At 40.1% G+C, this 22,122-nt stretch overlaps 1 protein-coding gene across 1 annotated transcript in view; it reads left to right on the top strand.

The window, feature by feature from the left end:
* The window catches only part of COL4A3 (collagen type IV alpha 3 chain), a 168,948-nt gene that overhangs the window by 87,455 nt on the left and 59,371 nt on the right, over window positions 1-22,122 (top strand). Inside the window, exons 8-23 of the mRNA XM_061148595.1 lie at window positions 767-793; window positions 1,305-1,382; window positions 3,785-3,847; window positions 3,974-4,009; window positions 5,824-5,865; window positions 8,917-8,994; window positions 10,274-10,336; window positions 10,726-10,785; window positions 11,756-11,800; window positions 12,079-12,132; window positions 13,033-13,074; window positions 15,083-15,167; window positions 16,605-16,640; window positions 18,644-18,808; window positions 20,347-20,439; window positions 20,962-21,057. Coding sequence (XP_061004578.1) covers window positions 767-793; window positions 1,305-1,382; window positions 3,785-3,847; window positions 3,974-4,009; window positions 5,824-5,865; window positions 8,917-8,994; window positions 10,274-10,336; window positions 10,726-10,785; window positions 11,756-11,800; window positions 12,079-12,132; window positions 13,033-13,074; window positions 15,083-15,167; window positions 16,605-16,640; window positions 18,644-18,808; window positions 20,347-20,439; window positions 20,962-21,057 — 1,063 coding nt within the window. The remainder of the gene's footprint in view (window positions 1-766; window positions 794-1,304; window positions 1,383-3,784; window positions 3,848-3,973; window positions 4,010-5,823; window positions 5,866-8,916; window positions 8,995-10,273; window positions 10,337-10,725; window positions 10,786-11,755; window positions 11,801-12,078; window positions 12,133-13,032; window positions 13,075-15,082; window positions 15,168-16,604; window positions 16,641-18,643; window positions 18,809-20,346; window positions 20,440-20,961; window positions 21,058-22,122) is intronic.

Raw genomic sequence — 22,122 nt, 5'->3', positions numbered from 1 at the left:
CCAGGTTGGCCGGTCAAAGGTCACATTCCTGGGGAAGGTTAAAACCATAGTCAAGGCAGGTATTAAGTCTTGGTTTACTGCACTGGACCTAACAGGAGTGATTCCATTTTGGACTCATCTCCGTTTTAACAAATTTCAGTTAAGCCGAGTAACAGACAGCTTCTTAGTGCTGTTGAGAAGTTCAGTAAGACTATAACATCAAAGTCAATGCAGACTTTAGCAGCCTGGTGTGCTGCAGTCCATGGAATTCGAGAAGAGTTGGACATAGCTGGGCAATGGAACAACAACATTTCCATGACAGATGGAGGCAGGAGGCAGATATGGGCCTAAGGAAAAAGTGCAGATGAACAAAGTGAGTAATTTGTAGATGACAGGAAGGATAGATAAGACAGGATGAGGCAGTGTATTCAGGAGGAGACTGGTTTCCCTGGTGGCTCAGATGGTAAAGAATCTGCCTGCAGTGTGAGAGACCCAGGTTCAATCCCTGGGTCAGAAAGATCCCCTGGAGAAGGGAAAGGCTACCCACTCCAGTATTCTTTCTTGGAGAATTCCATAGACAGAGGAGCCTGATGGCTACAGTCCATGGTGTCTCTCGACTGAGTAACTGACACACACTTTGTTTAAATGAGAAAGACTTGAGCAAATGTAAAAGCCATCAGGAAGCTTGCAGCAGGAAGAGAAGGCAGAATAGCAGAGAGAAGGACAAAGCAGGGGTGTTCTGTATTTGGTTTGCCTCTAGTTTTTAATATGATGCTCTTTTCCCTAGGGTGTCACTGGTTTGAAAGGAGAAAAGGTACGTGATTTGTGGCATGTTATTGTTGAAAAATCCCTAATTGTACATATGAAAGGCACATCTATTAAGATATGTCATTACAAGTCAGATTTCATGATTAATTCAGAAATGATATTTATTCCTAATGAGCGTCTTCTACTTCTTGCCATAAATATGTCTTAAGGAATACAAGCTTTGTATCATCCTTTCAGAAAATAAGGTCTGGGAAAGGAGAACTGATCTTATGATCAGGGCTCCAGATTCTAGATCAGGAAGTGCCACTCATTTTGGTGCCTTGGGAAATGGTCTATTATTTTTGTGTCTTCCCTCTATAGTCAGTGGTCAATTTTAGAAAACATGAAAATGCTTTGAATTCTTAAACAAAAAAAATAACTAAAAAAATCCTGTAGCATTTCTCTAAGTATATATCCTGGAAGCGCTTTTATCCTTGAAACAGTATGACCTTGAATAATCATTTAAAGATGTTTTGAAGATAAAATGCTGCTGATGTTTGATGAATTTTCTTTTCAAGGGCGCTCCTGCTGAAGGAGAAGGTGTAGGCCTTGATGGAAAAGGTGACCCTGGGTTGCCAGGAGCTCCTGGATTCCAGGTACACACTTCAGAGAAGGTCTCTATCATTCTCCATCTCTCTCTGTGTGTCTCTTTCCACCTCTTTTTTTCTCTTCTTTCTCTCTCTTCCTCTCCCTATATCTTTCTCACTCTCTTAAAAATATTTTTCACATTCATGTTTCTCCTATTTATATATTTCATTTTATTCTAAAACTTTCACCTCATTATAAGAAACTACATTAAGCTTGTATAAAAAAGATGTTTTTGTACATATGTATTTTAGTCTCTTCTCAAGTCTCAATCACCCAAGCTTTCTTCAATCTAAGGAGATTTCAAGGAATGGTTATGTTCCTTTTAGTATTTGTCAAAATCCAGGATAGGTTTGTATCCCACATGGAATGAAATTTAAAACTGTAATATTAAATAACAGTCCTACTGTAAAGTATGCATAACAGTGATATTTTATTTAAATGCATCTTTCTCCTGCTGAATAGTTTGCTTTCTGACATCTATGCTTGTAGCCTGAGGGTGATCCAGAATATATACAAAGAAACAGCTATTCAGCTGAATATCCTTTACTTCATGTTTCAAAGGAGTCTTTTGATACTAACTTTCAGATTAATTAGAAATATCTTAATTCGGGAATATATGTGAAAATTCCTGGGTAGAGACTGGTATTTGCCTGAGCAAGTCAAAGAGTTAGAGTTAAGGTTGTTAACATCCGTCTAGTGAGCCAGGCCAGCTAGTGATGCAAAAGTGAACAGTGATGCAATGAGAAGCCGTCAGAGAATTTTATTTATTGACTCATTTTCGGCTTTGCTGGGTCTTTGTTGCTGCTCTCAAGATTTTTCTAGCTGCGGTGTGCAGGCTTATCACTGCAGTGACTTCTCCTGATGAGGCGCACGGGCTCGAGGTGTGCGCGCTTCCGCAGTTAGGGCACACAGGCTTAGTAGTTGCGGCTCGAGGGCTTATTTGCCCTGTGGCGTGTGGGATCTTCTCAGATCAGGGATCAAACTGGTGTCTCCTGCACTGCAAGATGGATTCTTAACCACTGGACCACCAGGGAAGCCCGGTCATAGGCTTTTGAGAAAAGACACAAAAGTCGATGGCTCCTGGTTTGTTTCTTGTTTGCTTAGGAAGCATTAAGGTGTCAGATGCTGAGGGCGGGGAATCTAGTAAGAGGAGACAGTAGCAATCTGGGACACGATGTATCCCTTAAATGTGTGCTGAGCATTGGCAATGTACTACAATGTGCTACTGCTGAAGGTACAAGAGTGGGACCTTCAGTTCTACAAGAAATCCCCCTTACCATCCGCCTGCCAGTTAGGTACCAGGAGCTATTTAGGCTCTGGGATGCCATAGTGCACAAATCCCCAAAAACAGTTTAACCAAAATCCTTGCCCTCATGGCACATGCCTTTTAGAAGGAGAAAATATTTCAAAATGTAAATTACTACCTATGTGTTGTGTTCAGTTCAGTTCAGTTCAGTTGCTTAGTCGTGTCCAACTCCTTGCGACCCCATGAATCGCAGCATGCCAGGCCTCCCTGTCCATCACCAACGCCCGGAGTCCACCCAAACCCATGTTGATGATGCCATCCAACCATCTCATTCTCTGTTGTCCCCTTCTCCTCCTGCCCTCAATCTTTCCCAGCATCAGGGTCTTTTCAAATGAGTCAGCTCTTCACATCAGGTGGCCAAAGTATTGAAGTTTCAGCTTCAACATCAGTCCCACCAATGAACACTCAGGACTGATCTCCTCTAGGATGGACTGGTTGGATCTCCTTGCAGTCCAAGGGACACTCAAGAGTCTTCTCCAACACCACAGTTCAAAAGCATCAATTCTTCTGTGCTCAGCTTTCTTTATAGTTCAACTCTCACATCCATGTGTGTTGTGTTAGATAGTAATAAATGCTGAGGAGAAAAATTAATGTTGGGTTGAGGATAGGAAGTGTCTAGGTTAGAAGGAGTACTGTGGCTTTAGATCGGATGTGCAGGAAGGCCCGTGGAAAGGATTATGTTTGAGTGAAGACAAGAAAAGGGAGCAGGAGTGAGTCATAGAGATAGACATTTGGGGAAAGATTCTAGGCAGAGGGAAAGCAGGTGGAAAGATCCAGAGGTAGGAGCATGCTTGGCGAGAGACAGAGAGAGAGGCAGGGAAAGGAAATTTTTCTAAAAATCTTAAAAGTCTTCTAAAGTAAAGCAAATGCTTTGGTCATTTTTCTGGAAATAGTACCACCAGGATGGTGGTACCTCCAAGATAGTATCATCAAGATAGTCCTGGTAGTTATACATGGCACATGGCCTTTACTGAAATTAACTGCAGGCATAAATGGGAAACATTATGCCCTGATTTTACTAAAATAATTTAAGGCATTTAACTAATGGACATTGTTCTTCAGTAAGAAGTAAATTTAAACTTTAATTCTTCTCTTCATTTAAAGGGTTTGCCAGGCCTTCCAGGTTTCCCTGGACCTGCGGGTCCACTTGGCCCTCCAGGATTCCTTGTGAGTATGAAGCCACCATTGCAATAGACATCGTAACTAATAAAAGAATCATAGCTTAAAAATTTTAAACAGAATTGTAGGCTTGGTGCACTACCTGCTGTAATTTTAACTGATGGATTTTTCTAGGGCTTTCCGGGAGCCATGGGACCTCCAGGACCTAAGGTAGATTGCAATCTATATGTTGTACCAGCCAGAACATCCTAACCAATCTAAAAGCCAACTGAGTCTGATTGCACATGTGGGGCTCTGCTGGGGCTGCCCTTTGGGACTCAACAAGAATCCCCAGCGGGGACATGAACAGTTCACCTCTTTATTCTCTTTTCCCTGCACTTCAGTAACTTGATCTCTGATACAAAGAGTCTTAATTCAATTATAAGAAGCTCCTTGTTGGGAAGAGAGCAAGGATTCCTAGTCCATAAGTTTCCATTTCTCATAGTCCTGCCGATCTCCCAGTACTTTATCTTATACATTTTTGTACTAGGCTGCTTCCCAAAACCAACCTGTCTTCATACTAGAAACTAAAAGATGGCTGTTCATGTGCTCATTAAACAGGGTCCTGCATGTCTTTCTGTTACAAAAGCCAACTGTTAGGATTGGGGAGAAAAAAAAAAAAAACTTTTTCTTCTATCTTCTTAGGTTCAGTGACTGGGTTAACAGGTTGATTAAAAAGGTTGATTTCATATGCATATGGAGACCTCACAGAAATGAACGGAAAACCCCAAAGAAGCAATCAGACCCAGAGGCTTGTATACCATTTTAACAAAGGGTGATACATTTGTGGCGAAGTATCAAGACATAGGAAGCAGGGATGTGAGCTTCTAGGGGCAACAAATTGTGGGAAGGTAAATATAAGGGGGAAAGTAGTGGAAGATAAGGGTTATTTCAGTGAAGTTTGTTGATGCAGGTTTAAGTTGGTGCTGTCTCCTGTGATGAGCCGTCTTCTCTTCTGTGTACAGGAGAGGGGAAGGTGACATTCACACGGGGATATCTATGCCCAGCCTTGAGGCCCAGGGGGAGAGGAGAGAACTGTTTCTGCATTCCCTGCTTCTCAAATGCCTTCAGATCAAAAAGAGTTCTTCTGCCAAAGTGGTGTATTTGGGGGCTAGATAGTCTAATCTTCTTTAGTTTAAGTAAGAAAATGCTGACAGAGGGCTGAGCCTCACCAGGAAATTAGCACTAAACACAGTATCTCTTACTATCAGGTAAGCCTTTGTGTGTAGGATACTTTCCAAGGCACTTTCACATTTATTGTTTCATTGATGTGCGCGTGTATACACACACAGAGACACACACATACATACTCTCTGAGATGAACAGGTTCAGGTTAAGTGAATCATCAAACAGTAATTGGCAGAATAAAGTTTAAAATCTTTTGATTCATCATCCTGAGCTTTTCATTACTGCTTGTGGCCTAATGGGATGAAAATCTGCAAACTCAGAAGCAAAGAAACAAAGAGACATTGGTTGAAATGATAAATTTACTGAAGAGAGATGATTCACATTAGACTTAGCTCATGTTCTAACTTACTAGTGAAGTCAGGTTAGCTTGAATTCTGTTTTTAGTTCTCTATTAAGTTTTGAATTTCAGAATCCTGAAGTGCAGCTACACATCCCTCTTATTTTTAAGACTAGAAAACAGGGCATCAGGAAGTTACATATCCAGCCAGCAGATTCAGCTGGTGGCTGGCTAAGCCAAAAAAAAAATGTCCTCTGAGTGGGCTTCCTCCTCCACCCCACACCCTTTCATGCCATCACTTGCTTTTTTAAGTAACTCCCTTCAACTTTCTGCACTTTAAGATCTCTACTTTTAAAAGAAACATTTTGCCACTTTACTCCAAGCAATAAAGTAACTTTTACAATCCTTACATTACAATTAAAATGTAAGTGTTCAGTTACAAACATTGGAACTTTAAAGGGCTTAGACTGTATATTTGTATTCATTAAAAAAAATAATCTGGTTTTGTCTTTTCTTACAGGGTCACATGGGCGATAACGTGCTAGGACAGAAAGGAGAGCGGGTAATTTATATACTATGGTTTATTTGTGGGCAGAATATTTTATAAACCACACATTTGGTAATGCCATTTGCGGCAACATGGATGGACCTAGAGATTGACATACTGAGTGAAGTGAGTCAGACAGAGAAGGAGAAATATCTGATGATGCCCTTATATGCGGAATTGAAAAAGAAATGATACAAATGAACTTGTATACAAAACAGAAACAGACTCACAGACTTAGAGGAAACATGATTGCCAGGGAGAAGGATGGGGGAAAAGGATAGTTAGAGGCTTTGGGATGGACATGTATACACTGCTGTATTTAAAAAGGGTTATCAACAAGGACCTACTGTATAGCACAAAGAATTCTGCTCAATGTTATGTGGCAGCCTGGATGGGAGGGGAGTTTGGGGAAAAAATGGATACATGTATATATATGGCGGAGTTCCTTTGCTGTCCACTTGAAACTGTCACAACATTGTTAATGAGCTATACTCCGATAAGGTAAAAACAAAACAAAAAAATCTTAATAACCCAGATAACCACAAAGGTGTGATCACTCACCTAGAGCCAGACATCCTGGAGTTTGAAGTCAAATGGGCCTTAGGAAGCATCACTGCAAAGCTAGAGAGGTGATGGAATTCCAGCTGAGCTATTTCAAATCCTAAAAGATGATGCTCTTGAAGTGCTGCACTAAGTATGCCAGCAAATTTGGAAAACTCAGTAGGGTCACAGGACTGAAAAAAGTCAGTTTTCATTCCAATCCCAAAAAAGGGCAATGCCAAAGAATGTTCAAACTACTGCACAATTGCACTCATTTCGCATACTAGCAAAGTAATGCTCAAAATCCTTTAAGCTAGGCATCAACAGTATATGAACTGAGAACTTTCAGATGTACAAGCTGGATTTAGAAAAGGCAGAAAAGCCAGAGATCAAATTGCCGACATCAACTGCATCATAGAAAAAGCAATAGAATTCCAGAAAAACATCTACTTCTGCTTCACTGACTACACTAAAGCCTTTGACAGTGGTCCATCACAACAACCTGTGGAAAATTCTTAAAGAGATGGAAATACCAGATCACCTTACCTGCCTCCTGAGAAATCTGTATGTAAACAAGAAGCAACAGTTAGAACCAAACATGGAACAACAGACTAGTTCCAGATTGGGAAAGGAGTATATCAAGGCTGTGTATTGCCACTTTACTTATTTAACTTATATGTAGAGTATCATCATGAAAAATCACGGGCTGGATGAAGCACAAGCTGGAATCAAGATCACCAGGAGAAATATCAATAACCTCAGATACACAGATGACACCACCCTCATGGCAGAAAGTGAAGTAGAACTAAAGAGCCTCTTGATGAAAGTGAAAGAGGAGAGTGAAAAAGTTGGCTTAGAAGTCAACATTCAGAAAACTAAGATCATGGCATCTGGTCCCATCACTTCATGGCAAGTAGATGGGGAAACAATGGAAACAGTGACAGGCTTTATTTTGGGGGACTCCAAAATGAAATTAAAAGACGCTTGGTCCTTGGAGGAAAAGTTATGACCAACCTAGACAGCATATTAAAAAGCAGAGACATTACTTTGCTGACAAAGGTCTATCTAGTCAAAGCTATGGTTTTTCCAGTAGTCATGTATGGATGTTAGAGTTGGACTATAAAGAAAGCTGAGCACTGAAGAATTGATGCTGTTGAACTGTGGTGTTGGAGAAAACTCTTGAGAGTCCCTTGGACTGCAAGGAGATCAAACCAGTTCATCCTAAAGGAAATCAGTCCTGAATATTCATTGGAAGGACTGAAGCTGAAACTCCAACTTTGGCCACATGATGCGAAGAACTGACTCACTGGAAAAGGCCCTGATGCTAGGTAGGATTGAAGGTGGGAGGAAAAGGAGATGACAGACGATGAGATGGTTGGATGGCCTCACTGACTCGATGGATATGAGTTTGAGCAAGCTCCAGGAGTTGGTGGTGGACAGAGAAGGCTGGCATGCTGCAGTCCATGGGGTCACAAAGAGTCAGACATGATTGAGTGACTGAACTGAACTGAACTGAGAGTATACCATGAGAAGTGCCAGGCTGGATGAAGCACAAGCTGGAATCAAGATTTCCAGGTGGAATATCAATAACTTCAGATACGTGGTGGTCATCACACCACCCTTGTGGCAGAAGGCAAAGAGGAACTAAAGAGCCTCTTGATGAAGGTGGAAGAGAAGAGTGAAAAAGCTGGCTTAAAGCTCAACATTCAAAAAACGAAGGTCAAGGCATCCAGTCCCATGCAAATAGATGGGGAAACAATGGAAAGAGTGACAGACTTTCTTTTCATGGGCTCAAAAAGCACTGTGGATGGTGACTGCATCCATGAAATTAAAAGACACTTGCTCCTCGGAAAAAGCTATAACAAATCTAAACAGCGTATTAAAAAGCAGAGATATTATCTTGCCAACAAAGGTCCATATAGGCAAAGCTGTGGTTTTTCCAGTAGTCATGTACGCGTGTGAAAGTTGGACCATAAAGAAGGCTGAGCACCAAAGAACTGATGCTTTCAAACTGTGGTTTTGGAGAGGACTCGAGAGTCCCTTGGACTGCAAGGAGATCAAACCAGTCCATCCTAAAGGAGATCAGCTCTGAATATTCATTGGAAGGACTCTTACTGAAACTTAAGCTCCAGCACTTTGGCTCCCTGATGTGAAGAGCCAGATGCTGGGAAAGATTAAAGGTAGGAGGAGAAGGGTACACCAGAGGATAAGTTAGTTGGATAGTATCTAACTATCTGACTCAATGGACATGAGTTTAAGCAAACTCCAGGAGATGCTGAAGGACAGGGAAGGCTGAAGTGCTGCAGTCTATGGGGCCACAGAGTCAGACACAACTGAGCAACTGACCAACAACAGCAGAAGACTTCTCATACACATTTTATTTACTAAGTCACATTGAAACCAGAGTATTTGCCGTGTCTCAAGTTTTGTTTGCTTTATTGTTAAAGTAAGGACTAAAGAGGAAATGTAGATCTCTTATGCTTAAGTTTTTTTTTTTTTTTAATTCCTGAGTGTATTTGTCTTTAGGGTGTGAAAGGATTAACAGGACCGCCTGGACCACCAGGAACAGTTATTGTGACTCTAACCGGCCCTGATAACAGAACGGTAACTCTTCTGTTTTATTATTAGGCTCCTGCCTTCCTCTCTCTGCCATGAGGCCCTTGTGATCCCTTACCTCTTTTATAAGCTCTGTCACCTAAGTCCAGTTCCCAGGTGGCCCAGTGGTAAAAAAAATTCTACCTGCCAACTCAGCAAACAAAGGTTCAATCCCTGGGTTGGGAAGATCCCCTGAAGAAGGAAATGGCAACCCACTCCAGTATTCTTGCCTGGGAAACCCCATGGACAGAAGAGCCTGGCGGACTACAGTCCACAGGGTCCAAAAGAGTCAAACAAGACTGAGTGACTAAACAACAAACTAAGAAGTAAACATAAATCATCTCTCTTTTTAAAAATTATGATTAATTGTTTTGATAATACCTTGATTGCAATATAATTTACATTCTGTAATTTTCACCATTTTGTAGAAGGAATTAATGGATTTTAGCTATAATTAATTTTTAATAGCATTATTGAGGTATAATTCACATAACATATAATTCAACAAAAGTAAATTTAATAAAATCTAAAGCTTTATTGGCTGAAAAATTAATTTAAAAAATCTTATCTTGAGAACATTAAGAGCTGGGAGGTTTGACCCAGGGGATAAAAAATGACTTTTTTAAAAGAAGGATACCCCAAGAGAGTACTCACATTGGGAAAAAATTGTTTTTGAAAATTATATTTTCACAAAATATTAATAAAATGTGATAAGGCCAAAACAAACCTGATTAATGACTCAAATCCTCATTATAACATTTACTCAGAAAATGCTTGATCTCAGTTAAAATAATTTCAATATATTAAAAATGAAAGTAAAATATATTAGAAATGATCTGATTGTGCTTATAGAAAACTGATTCAGGAGTTAAATTAGCTTAATATAGTTTGATCTAAGTTCCTTTCTTTTTTAAAAAGAGACTATAGAAAGGATATATTGTATAGCACAGGGAATATAACCAGTGTTTTATAATAACTATGAATGGAGTATAATATACAAAAATCTTAAATCACTACATTGTACACCTGAAACTAATATAATATTTGTAAATCTACTATACCTTAATTCAAAAAATAAAATGCAGCACACAAAATGTTTGTGTATTGTCTCAGGGGGTTCACAGGTATAAAATTCAAAATGTGAGAAATGGTGATGTGTTATGTTAATAGGAGGCAAATATGTAACTTGAAACTCCAGTTCATTGGACAGCTAGAGGACTTTTCCAAATGTAGTCAATAATATCTTGTTTGCTTTCTTTCTGATGACCTCAACTTGTTTTTGTGACAGGACCTCAAGGGAGAGAAGGGAGACCGGGGAGCCATGGGACAGTCCGGACCCCCTGGACCCTCTGTAGGTCACTTAGAATCATATTGTTCTCTTGAAACAAAAAGTAGAAACTTAGAGCATATTTTGACGTATGAACTACCTTTAAGGCTTAATATTAGCTAAAGCGCGATAGCATTTTACCGCAGGGATCATAAATGCTAGAATTATTTTATGGCCACTTCTAGCTGAAATCCCTGCACTGTTTTACATGCACCCTCTGTCACCCATCTTGTGATTTATCTTCAGCATCTGATTTTATAGCATCTGTTTCTAATTTAATATTCATAAATAAGATGTCCCACTTAGATAACCTATCATTTCAAAAATTTTAACGGAAGGGAAAAGTTCATAAAAATTGATGTAAGTCAAAGATCAGTAATTTACAAAACTTGACCTAACTCTCACTAATACAGGGGCCACCTGGAGAATCTTATGGATCAGAAAAAGGTGCTCCTGGAGAACCAGGCCCACAGGTGAGTTTGGAATCCAGTGTCATGTGCAGCCTAAATTAATCAAACCCAGGTCTTCCACATTGCAGGTGGATTCTTTACCATCTGGGCCACCAAGGGAGCCCCAAAGTAGTCAGTATTCAGGACTTTATAGATGGCAAGTACAAGATGCTTGGGGCTTCCCAGGTGGCGCTAGTGGCGAAGAACATGCCTGCCAACACAGGAGACATGAGACGAGAGTTCCATCCCTGGGCCAGGAAGATCCCCTGGAGGAGGGCATGGCAACCCACTCCAGTATTCTTGCCTGGAGAATCCCCATGGACAGAGGAGCCTGGCAGGCTGCAGTCCATGAAGTCACAAGGAGTCGCACAGAACTGAAATGGCTTAGCCCATAGTACCTAGCATGCAGCACTCTCATTGTTTAAAAACTCTAAAAATCATACACTGGGAAAAGTATATTTTTTCTAAGACAAATATTCAACTAATATTATTTTTAATTTTATCATGGAAAGTAAGTACCATAATAGTTAATCCCATAATAGTTAAACAGCTCTGTCTCTTTGAACACTATAAAATTCCTTTTATTTGTATATTAAATATAGGCATGTCTGCAGTTCAGGGAATTGCCAACATTGCAAATAAATACATTGACTGTGAACGCCTCTCTCTTTCTGAATTTTCCTGCTTACTTCTCTGCTCAGTGCTTCCCTGCTTTTCCTTCTAAGCTTGGATGGCTAACTTAGTTTAGCCAGGACATGGAAACAACATGTGTCCATTGACAGATGAATGGATAAAGAAGATGTGGTACATATATTCAGTGGAATACTACATGTGTGCGAAGTTGCTTCAGTCATGTCTAACTCTTGCCTGGAGAATCCCATGACCCTCCCTAACTTCCCAGTCTGACTGGCTTCTGCCTTTCCTGGCAGAAGGTCATCATCGGTTCGGCAACTAATAGTTTTTCCTTCATGTTTTTCTTTTGTTTTTGTTTTAGGGAAAGCCTGGAAAAGATGGTGCCCCTGGTTTTCCTGGCACTGAGGTAAATATGTGACTTGGCCCATTGATGTAATGAAAGTCAGTCCTATTAGACCAAGAAGGGTTTTTGAAAGTCACTCATGGTGGGTTACAGTCCATAGTGTTGCAGAGACTGAGCGACTGAGTATGCATGCATTTTTAAGTGTTACACCTCTCGGTGGAGACAGGTCATCTGAGCACCCTTTTTTTCCCCCCAGAAAGGAGTTTAAAGCATTTTGCTTGCTACAGAAGAAATTGATTATCAGAGTGTCTTCTGATCCATTCACTTTGCTCTTCTCTTAGGGAGCCAAAGGCGACAAGGGTTTCCCTGGGTTAAGGGGTGAAGATGGCATTAAGGTAATTCCCTTCCTAACATCTGCTTTCAGCTTTTATTACTGGCTGGGTTTTCTCCCCCTTTTCCTCCCCACATCCTGAAACTCGGTGCAAGGAGTTGCAGTCAGAGTTCACTAAAATACCTCAGCATATTTGTTAGGAAGAAAGGAGAGCTGTGGCGGCTTTACTTAAACACTTGAAGGGAAAGATGTTAAACCTGTTCTGTGTAGTGGAAGTTGGCTGAGGACCAGTGAGATTTCAGCTTCCCATGAGGAAGGAGTTGGAAAGGACCTGTCATTGGAGGAAGTTTCGGCTCATTGGAGGTCTAGCATGGTCTGAACCCTGTGAGTCTCAACCTGGGTCACGATGAACTGAATGGTCATCATTGGTGAACAGTGGACTGGGTTTCACATCAATTTATTTCTGACAACACGTTATGGATTTCAAATAATTTTCCTATATAGGTATATTTATGCAGCATCAAGATTTTTATCCTATGATATTATGGCTTTCTGTAGAATTCTGGAATGCCCTCTTCAGTAAGAAAGTTTGACTATAGCTGGGACACTGGGAATTGCCTACAACCCATGGTCTGGCTTCCCTGTGCCTCTCATCCAGGGGCGAACAGGGAGAGCATGCAGCGATGCAAACATCCTTTGAAGGGGGTGATGTGGAAGAAACCAAGAGAACAAGAGCCACTTCTTCCAGACCTTGTAGATAGGACTTCTGCCTCAGATATGGCCCTCTAGGAAAATAATCAAAAGTCAATATCCCTTTTGTGCTAATTTGACTTGTACATTTCATAGAAATAACATCAGTTTTAGCATAGATTTGTTTACCTATGCATTTTGATTTCTAAGTATACCTAACATGTAAATACTTTTGCTTAATGTGCTCATAATTTGTAACTGTCTTTCAATACAGGGGTGGAAAGGAAACTCTGGCCCGCCAGGATTTCGTGGTCCAGTAAGTGTAATGAAGAACAATATTAACGTTATGCTTGATCAAGTCTCCAAATATCAAGGAAATTTGGAATCAGTGTCCCTTATTAACTGCTATGATAGAGATTATAGTATTTACCTTTTTATCAATTGAGGGCAAAAAAAAAATTAGCTATTGTTATTATTTGTCCATTCGATAATGGACAGATATTTTTATCTGGTTCTTCTTGGTCCCTGGAATGCACTTGCAATGCCCATCCTGGGCTGCAGAGAAGAAAAAGCCTTTGTCTAGACAGGGCTGGCCTAAGGTCATCCTTCACCTTTGAGTAGCATAGCAGGGCAGCAGTGAAGGACAGCTCAGGTACCGGCGTGTGGGGAAAAGGACTTCACCTTCTGGGCCCTGTTATAACAGCCCTGAACTATAAGGCAGCAGAAGCTCAACTTTGGGTTAAATTCAAGGCCTGCAAAAGCCAGTGACCCCAGCCCAAGCTTCCTTGGTGGCTCAGATGGTAAAGAATCCACCTGCAATGCAGGAGACCTGAATTTGATCCTTGGATCAGGAAGATCCCCTGGAGAAGGGAATGACAACCCATTCCAGTATTCTTGCCTGGAGAACTCCATGGACAGAGGAGCCTGGTGGGCTATCGTCCATAGGGTTGCAAAGAGTCAGACATGACTCAGCAACTAACACTTTCACTTTTAAGCTCCTTAGAGGCAGGTGATCTCTCCTTCCCACATGGACATGGATTTGATGTCCATCAGCTCCTGGCAACAGGGTGGCCATGCTGTATTAGTGACTCTGTAGCCTGGGATGAGTGTGAATGGGACCCAGGCTCTGAGTTCCGGTACCTTCCTTTGCTGCCTCAAATGACGGTGGTTCTCACATTCAGAGTGCAGAGCAGAGCTCCCATTTAAGACCTGCAAGTGGGACAGAAAGGTCCCTGGTGGCACAGGAGTCACTGGGGGAGTGCGTTTGTGTCCTCCTACAAATGCAGTTCCCAGACCCCCCAGGCCAAGTAAGTTAACTCAGTAACTGAAGGAGGGTCCCAGAAATCAGCTTCTTTACCTTGCAAGCAAATGATTCAGATGACAATCCCAAGATCCTTTTAAGGGGTTGCTGGGAAGATGAAAGGCTAATTTGTGAAAGTACTTTGCCAATACTTGGCAGTTACATACATATCTTGATGGATTTTATGATGGAAGAGTTTATTACACTGTTATTACTATTATTATTATTAATTTTTTTTCACTTTATGCATACAGTTTTAATTACAAAGTTCTTGTTATAGTTCTTTAAACAAGTCAGTAAGCTAATTGGCCCCATGCAGCATAAAGCTGAAAAAAGTTTTTAAAAACTTATAGTTCCATCCTTTTTTTAATGCTCAATTCCACATAATTCTGCAGCTTCTACTGATTTCAGAGAAAGTTCTGCTTTGGAAGGAGATGGTTAAGGAAATGAGCAGAAGGTCCACTGATCACTTCAGAAATACTAATAATCCTCAGTCCTTGGACTAAGGAAACGTTTGTCTGAAGATCAATGCTGTCCTGAAATTTAGAGAAACAATGAAGTATTTTTTTGATGTATAGGTCCCAACGTACTTTGAAATAAACTTAGTCCACAGGACAAGCATTTTTTAAAAATGAAATAGATTAGAATAAAAAATATCAGAGTTGATCATATGTTGTAAGAAGTTACTCTTTTGTAAAACTTTAATTTCTATATACATACTCACATGTATATAGATATGCATATACATATTTCAGTGTGTGTATATGATTTGGGCCACATCAGAAAATGTATTTCTAAATGAAAGCCCATGAAATATGCACTGTCATGATACCAGGTTAACTTTTAAATTTATCCATCCCATATATCTAACTGCCATGTTTTTCTAACACATAAGCCTGTGAATTCAGGAAAACAAGGAACGTATCATTTTAGTCAAAAAAGAAGAAATTGAAGTAATTGTATTTGGCAAATTACCATAAATAGCTATCTTTCTTTTTTTTTTTCAATTTCATTTTCATTTAAGACAGAATATTATGATGCATACCAGGAAAAGGGAGATGAAGGAATTCCAGGCCTACCAGGGCCCAAGGGAGCTCGTGGCCCACAGGGTGAGAAGAATTTTCTTCCTAAAGCATTTGCTGATCATCCTGTGTCTTTCATTCATGGCAATATGTGTTTCAAAGCATGTGTTTATAGACCTAGAATTTGCAAGAGGAAAGGGGCAGTCTCCTAATGTTCATAGGTGGTGGTATTTTTTGATGTTTCCTAATTTTCATATTTTCCTAAGAAAATTCCTTAGGTAGTATACAGCAGACGGTAATTGATTATCTTTATGCATAATTAAATATCTTTAAACATAACATTCACATCTGATAGGAAGACACTAACATAGCCAGAGGGTAGGAAGAGGGAGTATCCAAAACCAACAGTCCCAGAGGGATTACAGAAGAGAAGATGGAGCCCCGAACAGCTCTCATTTGAGCAAATCTACACAAATAGGGACAAGAAGGAACTGAAGCCTGTGCTTCCTGACTTCCAGGGCCATGAATTAAAGTCACATTGACTTATATTCTGTCCCTTTTGATTGTTGAGATGATCTTGTCTAATAAGCTCTATATCTCACCGCACATTGAAATCCCTAAGAACTGCTGAATAAGAACCATGTCCCCATTTCTTCCTTCTGATTCTGATGTAATTGCCTGGAGGAGGGCCCTGGGTACTGGCAGGTCACAGAAGCTCTTTATATTAATTCTAATGTGTAGCAGGCTTGAGAACCACTGATCCAGGAAAATGATTGATATAAATAAGATTTCAAGGAGAATTTTATTTAAACCTGTAAAAATTCTCATTGTTTTAAACAAATGGACAGATAATTATTAGACACATGTTTTAAAAAATCTGATATGCTCACTATAAATTACTAATATACATCAAAGAGTTGGAACCCTACTCGGTGTTACAGCTATAAGTGATCTGAAATGGATCCAGGCCAAATTTGAGGTTCTTGACAATTTTCAGCTGTTTGTCCTTCTGACCTCTGAATCATCCCAGCAGAGTGCCAAACACAGAACAGCTCTTAGGAAATGTCTGTTGAGTTATCTGAAGATGATAAAGCACTATAATTTACTTTAAAAAAAAAAAAGTATAGTTGATTTACAATATTATATTGGTTTAAGGTGTATAACATAGTGATCCAATACTTTTGTAGGTTATACTCCATGTAAATTTATTTAAAAATAATGGCTGTATTTCCTTGTGCTATACAATATGTCCTTATTGTTTATTAATTTTATACATAGTAGTTCATGTCCCTTAATCCCCTACTTCTCCTCCTCCCTGTTTTTGAGTGTTAGACATCTAAGATGAATTTAGTTTCTTCTTCGCAGTTTGTCTAAATGAGTGAACTTTTCTCATATTTATGTGAGAGTAGAGGCAAAGCATGAAAAATGTATTAGTAATTATCATTATATGGCCATCTAAGATTTCAATACTGGAAGGAGGGGATATTTCTATCTTTGAAAACAATTACTGTTATGTATCCTCAGGTCCCAGTGGTCCCCCTGGAGCCCCTGGAAGTCCTGGTATGTACATGTTTCTCGGATACCAATACAAATACTATTAAAAGGAAAACATGCTGCTTTCTAATGAGTTTGCATTATTTACATAAGACTGATGTTTCACTCATTGATATACAAGTGTTTACAACTTCTTCATCACTGACTTTGGGACCTTCAGGGGAAAAGGGAGGAAAACTGACCCAAAGTGATATAGAAATGCTCTTTTTCACTTCTCAGTAGTTTAAACTACTACTAAGCTTCCCAAGTGGTTAAGAACCCGCTTGCCAACACAGCAGACTTAAGAGTTCATTTCCTGGGTTGGGAAGATCCCCTGGAGGAGGGCATGGCAACCCACTCCAGTATTCTTTCCTGGAGAATTCCAAGGACAGAGGAGCCCAGCGGGCTACAGTCCACATGATTGCAAAGAGTCAGACACAGCTGAAGAGACTTAGCATGCACGGAGACTTAGCACGCACGCATTTTTAATTAAGTGTCAGGCAGTAACTTTGGTGTGGGAGCAGGAGGCTTGAAACTCAGAAAAAGATACAGAGAAAGGAAAAGGTTAATTTTGTGACAATTACGTTGGTTAAAGTGATAGTTTAGTTTTCATAATGTATCACAAGTTGCCTAAGGATACATAGATACAGTTTTTATATTTTAATATATATTGTTTGTAGTACATACACAATTCTGTGAAGTGTAAAAATATTCATGAATCATTAGAGTTGTTGCCTCTTGAAAGAGGAATAGGGTCAAGGATGGTTAGTTAAGGATTAACCACAGTGGCCTCAGTTTTAACTGTCATTCTGTAATGGGTCATCTTGTGAAAAGGAAACAAAATAAGAACAAAATAGCAAAGATTTGATAAACCCTTGCATTGATTATATTTCATTTTTATCTATACTATGCTGTATATTTTAAAAATAATTTTGAAAATGAATTAAGGTTAAAAAGAGTGGAGGACTGTATGTATATTATGATTTTATAGTAAAGGAAAAGGGAAAATGTATACATATTGTGTGTGCTTGCATATACATGGAAAAGTATATACCAAACTCTTAACAGCAGGTATTTCTTGAAGATGAAATGATGCAAATGGAGAGGTCCGACCAAATATTAGAGGTCCGACCAAATATTAAGAAAGAGCACCTCCCAGTATTCTTCCCCGGTGGCTCAGTGGTAAAGAATCTGCCTGGAATGCAGGAGACACAGGAGACGTGGGTTTGATCCCTGGGTCAGGAAGATTCGCTGGAATAGGAAGTGGCAACCCACTCCACTATTCTTACCTGGAGAATTCCATGGATAGAGGAGGCTGGCAGTCTACGGTCCATAGGATGGCAAAGAGTCAGACACAAGAAGCTACTTAGCACACACAGCACACAAGACAATTGGCAGAAATAAACTTCAAATGGGCTTCCCTGGTGGCTCAGTAGCAAAGAATCCTCCTGCCAATGTGGTAGATGTGGGTTCTATCCCTAGATCAGGAAGATCCCCTGGAGAAGGAAATGGTAACCCACTCCGTCATTCTTGCCTGGGAAATCCCATGGACAGAGATCCTGGTGGGCTATAGCCCATGGGGTTGCAAAAGAGTTGGGCATGACTTAGCAACTAAACAACAACAACAACAGTTCAATTACACTTTTCTCTCTTTCTTATTTGAGACACTGAAAGATAGGCATCTTCTAGTCTCTAATAAAAAAAATTACAAAATATTTAGCATATATTGAGTAATTTCTCCTGAAATCCTTTTGAATCAAGAGACTACAGTGAATCCCCACTTCTGTTTCATTCCCTTGTAATAAAGCACATGAGTTACCTGGTGGGAATAGAGTGGTCTGAGCTCTGCCGTATTGTGATGGTTGAACCAGGTCACAGGTAAGGGAGGGAAGAAAATTCACTTTGTTTCATATGCTCTAGATACTTTTTGATTGTATAACATTTATAGGACTATCTCACTTTTGCAATTGAAAAGCATATGTTGATCAGTAGGAAATTTTTTAATACAATAAATGATTATTTTCTCCAAGGGTCATCAAGGCCTGGCCTCCGAGGAGCCCCTGGAGTACCTGGCGTGAAAGGAAGTAAAGGGGAGCAAGGGCCCCCAGGAAAGACTGCAGCAGGGCCTCCCGGGTCCCCCGGCTGTCCTGGTTCTCCAGGTCCTATGGGGTTCCCAGGACCTCCAGGCCCACCAGGTAAAGATGCTTCAGGGCACCCTTCTGCGTGTGATGCCCAGGGACAGAGGTGTGCCCATCGGGGCAATGAGCCTTCCATGCAGTTTGGCCATCCGTGTGGACCTTAGGTGCTATCTTTCCACTGGTGTTTCATTTTATTAGCTGCCTGTGAAAGCATGACTGCTTGGCAAGATCAGCCCAGCAGTAGCCCGAGGACAGAGAGGGAGGCAGGGACAGAGGAGTGGAGCAGAGGAGGGACTGTTATCACGTTGGCCTAGGCCAAGTGGGACTTCTTGTTCAGTCCCTGGAGACTGTCTTCCAAGAAGCTGTATAACTTTGTCTCAGGATAAACTTTTCATGGGGACCAAGAGGCAAAAGTTTGTCCAGGGATAAGATGAACACCCTACTATCACCACCATACACACATACACACACACACACACTTCCAGACTCTGTTTCCATGGCTTCCAGGGCATCCCATGCCTTGGCATAAGCAGGAAAGCCCCAGAGTAGGAAATTTCAGGTGAGCAATATGAACCGAGGCAAGAAGCTATCAAGTAAAGTGGGTCAGAAACCACAGAGCTGCTGCCCAGAGGATGTGAACTGGTACCTGGAGGTTCTGATGAAGTTGTCCTTTTCCCCCCATCCTGTGACAGAGCCAGTTCACAAAATGTGTTGGCTGATAGGAGTATAGCATCTCAAGAACATACAGATCACGCCATGTATTTTTAAATGCCTTTCCTGGCAGGTACCTAGGAGGTCTTGTTTCATACTCAGCCCTCCTACTAGCCTTAAGAATCTTCCAGAGATCTTTTTAAGAAAGGAGGAATCATTATTTATAGACAATATTATTAAAACATAGAAAATTAAGAAAATAATCTGGAAAACTTAATAAAGAAATTCAGTTAAGTACCTACTTCTATGAGTAATATTAAAAAATAAATAAAGGGTGTTCCCTGGTGGTCTAGTGGTTAGGATTTGATGCTTTCACTGCCGTGGCCCATATTCAATCCCTGGTCAGGAGAACTAAGATCTGATAAGCTGAGCAGTCTAAATAAATAATAAATAAAAGCTTTCCTCTAGGCTAACAACCATCAAAGAAATTATCCTATTAATAGGCATAATGTCTAAGAACAAATCTGTTAAGTTAAGGAGGGCATCTATGTGGAAAACAAAGCAAAACAAAACTAAAATGCTTCACTATGTGTCAGGACTCTTAGCCCTCTGGGTTTTTTCCCAAATGTAGGTTTTATGTCCTCATTTTATTGATGACAAGCCTGATGTGCATAACTCTTGAAGCTCAGGAATGTTCAAGTCAAGATCTGGAACCCGGGGCACTTGCAATAGAACTGCATCCTTATTTTAAAAAAAAATCATGTGTGTGATGTGAAAGGAAAGCTGGTCAGTCTTTTCAGTGGCAGGTAACCTTCACAAGACTCAACTTGCAAAACAGAGATGGGGAAATGCATATAAAATAAAGACATTACTAAAACACTTGCTAATTGAAAAAAGATACTTAAAGAAATAAAAAAATTAGCTTAGATGTTGTCTCTTTGCAGGTGGTATTGTTTTTCGTGAAGGTCCACCTGGAGTTGGTGGACATCCAGGCCATATAGGGTCGCCAGGTATCCCAGGAGTCGGTGGACCCAAAGGTTAGTTCAGTCTGTGATGTTTGATCAGAATGAGTCATTCTCATCACCATTATCATTACTTATTTTATACTTCCCAGAGACAATGATCCCAAACAGCAGACAGTCACAGATGGCTTCTTTTCCAAAAGGATTACCTAATAGTATTTATTTCTCTGGAAATCAATCATTTATTTAGCACCTGTGCAATAAATCATTGGCTGTTCCTAGCATGTGAGTTTTATCCTGCACTCGAGAGAAAAACTGAGATAGTAAATGTTTGTTACTGGGCTCTTCGGATTTCCTTTCTATAATGCAAAAAAAAAAAAAAGAAAGAAAGAAAAAGAAAAGCTCAGATACAGTAAGCAGATATAATAAATTATTTTTTATGAATATACATGTCCTAGATATGTATGAATATATACATAATTTTCACTACATGAAAAAAATTTAGATGTAATAAATGGTCATGTGGTTGGAAAGTTTCAGTCCTTTCTGAGGACTCGGTGTGGGCTTGTGAGTGACGCAAGTGTGTTCTCATTGCAGGGGAGCCGGGCCTCTTGTGCATACAGTGTCCTTATGTCCCAGGATCTCCAGGCCCCCCTGGATTGCCAGGGTTAGAAGGCGAAAAAGGATTCCAAGGTAGGACAGTTTACACCCAAGTGTTTTTGCAAGTACCAAAAGGCTCCGCTCACTGGACAGAAAAAAAAAAAAAGACATCAGATTGCTCAATGTCAGGGTGCAGTTTACGTGAATTTGGAGGGAAACCTTCAAAAACATTCTGTTAACATAAAGAAAGCCAAAAACCCCATAAAACATGGCATTTCCCTCTATTGCATTTTAGTTGCTGACTACCTGAGACAAGCCTGAGCGGAAAGGATGGGGCAAAGAACAGGGGAAGTATTTTTCTGTAGCTTCTATTTGATACCCAAGTCTTTGGGGGAAAATGTTAAAAAACCACAAGGAAAGGAGAAGAGAAGCAACAAAAGGAAAGCTATCATAATTTTCCTACATCCCCAGAGTCATCTCTGACCCAAAGCTTGAGATGCAGGTGGGCAGCTCATTGCTGCTGCCCAACCAGTTGCATCGCTATATTTTCCTTGGTTTCCTTACGTTTGAGGAATTACAGCTATAGCTTAAAGAAGATGCATAAATGGTAAAACTGTTCTGATTACTATAAAAGAATTCTCCTGACTCACATCTTGCATTAAAATAAAATATGAATAAACATTTGTTAATAAACTGACCTTAGATCCATCCAAAAGACCCTCTAAAGGGATCCTCTTTACCAAAATATTTAAATACCCAGAGGAACTATACAGTTGTATAGCAAAACACAATTTAACAACAGATATCCAGAGCCTCAGAAAGGTTTTTACCTCTTTGGACTTGGAGGTACACTTTTAGGAATTTATTGTAAAGGAAATCGTTGGTTAAATTCGCAGAGCTAAATATGGGGTATTTATCATAGGACTGTTTACAACAGCTAAAATTGAATAAAACAATGCAAATGTTTAAAAATAGAGACTTTGCTGGTGGTCCAGTGGTTATGACTTCACTTCCAATTCAGGGGGTGTGAGTTTGGTCCCTGGTCCAGGAGATAAAGATCCCACATGTATCTCAGCCAAAAAAGCAAAACATAAAACAGAAACAATATTGTAACAAATTCAGTAAAGACTTTAAAAATGGTCCATGTCAAAAAAATCT

Source organism: Dama dama, chromosome 8 (genome assembly GCF_033118175.1).
Source record: "Dama dama isolate Ldn47 chromosome 8, ASM3311817v1, whole genome shotgun sequence".
Taxonomy (NCBI): Eukaryota; Metazoa; Chordata; class Mammalia; order Artiodactyla; family Cervidae; genus Dama; species Dama dama.
Note: the sequence above shows the minus strand (reverse complement) of the source record. Positions and strands in the feature narration are given on the sequence as shown.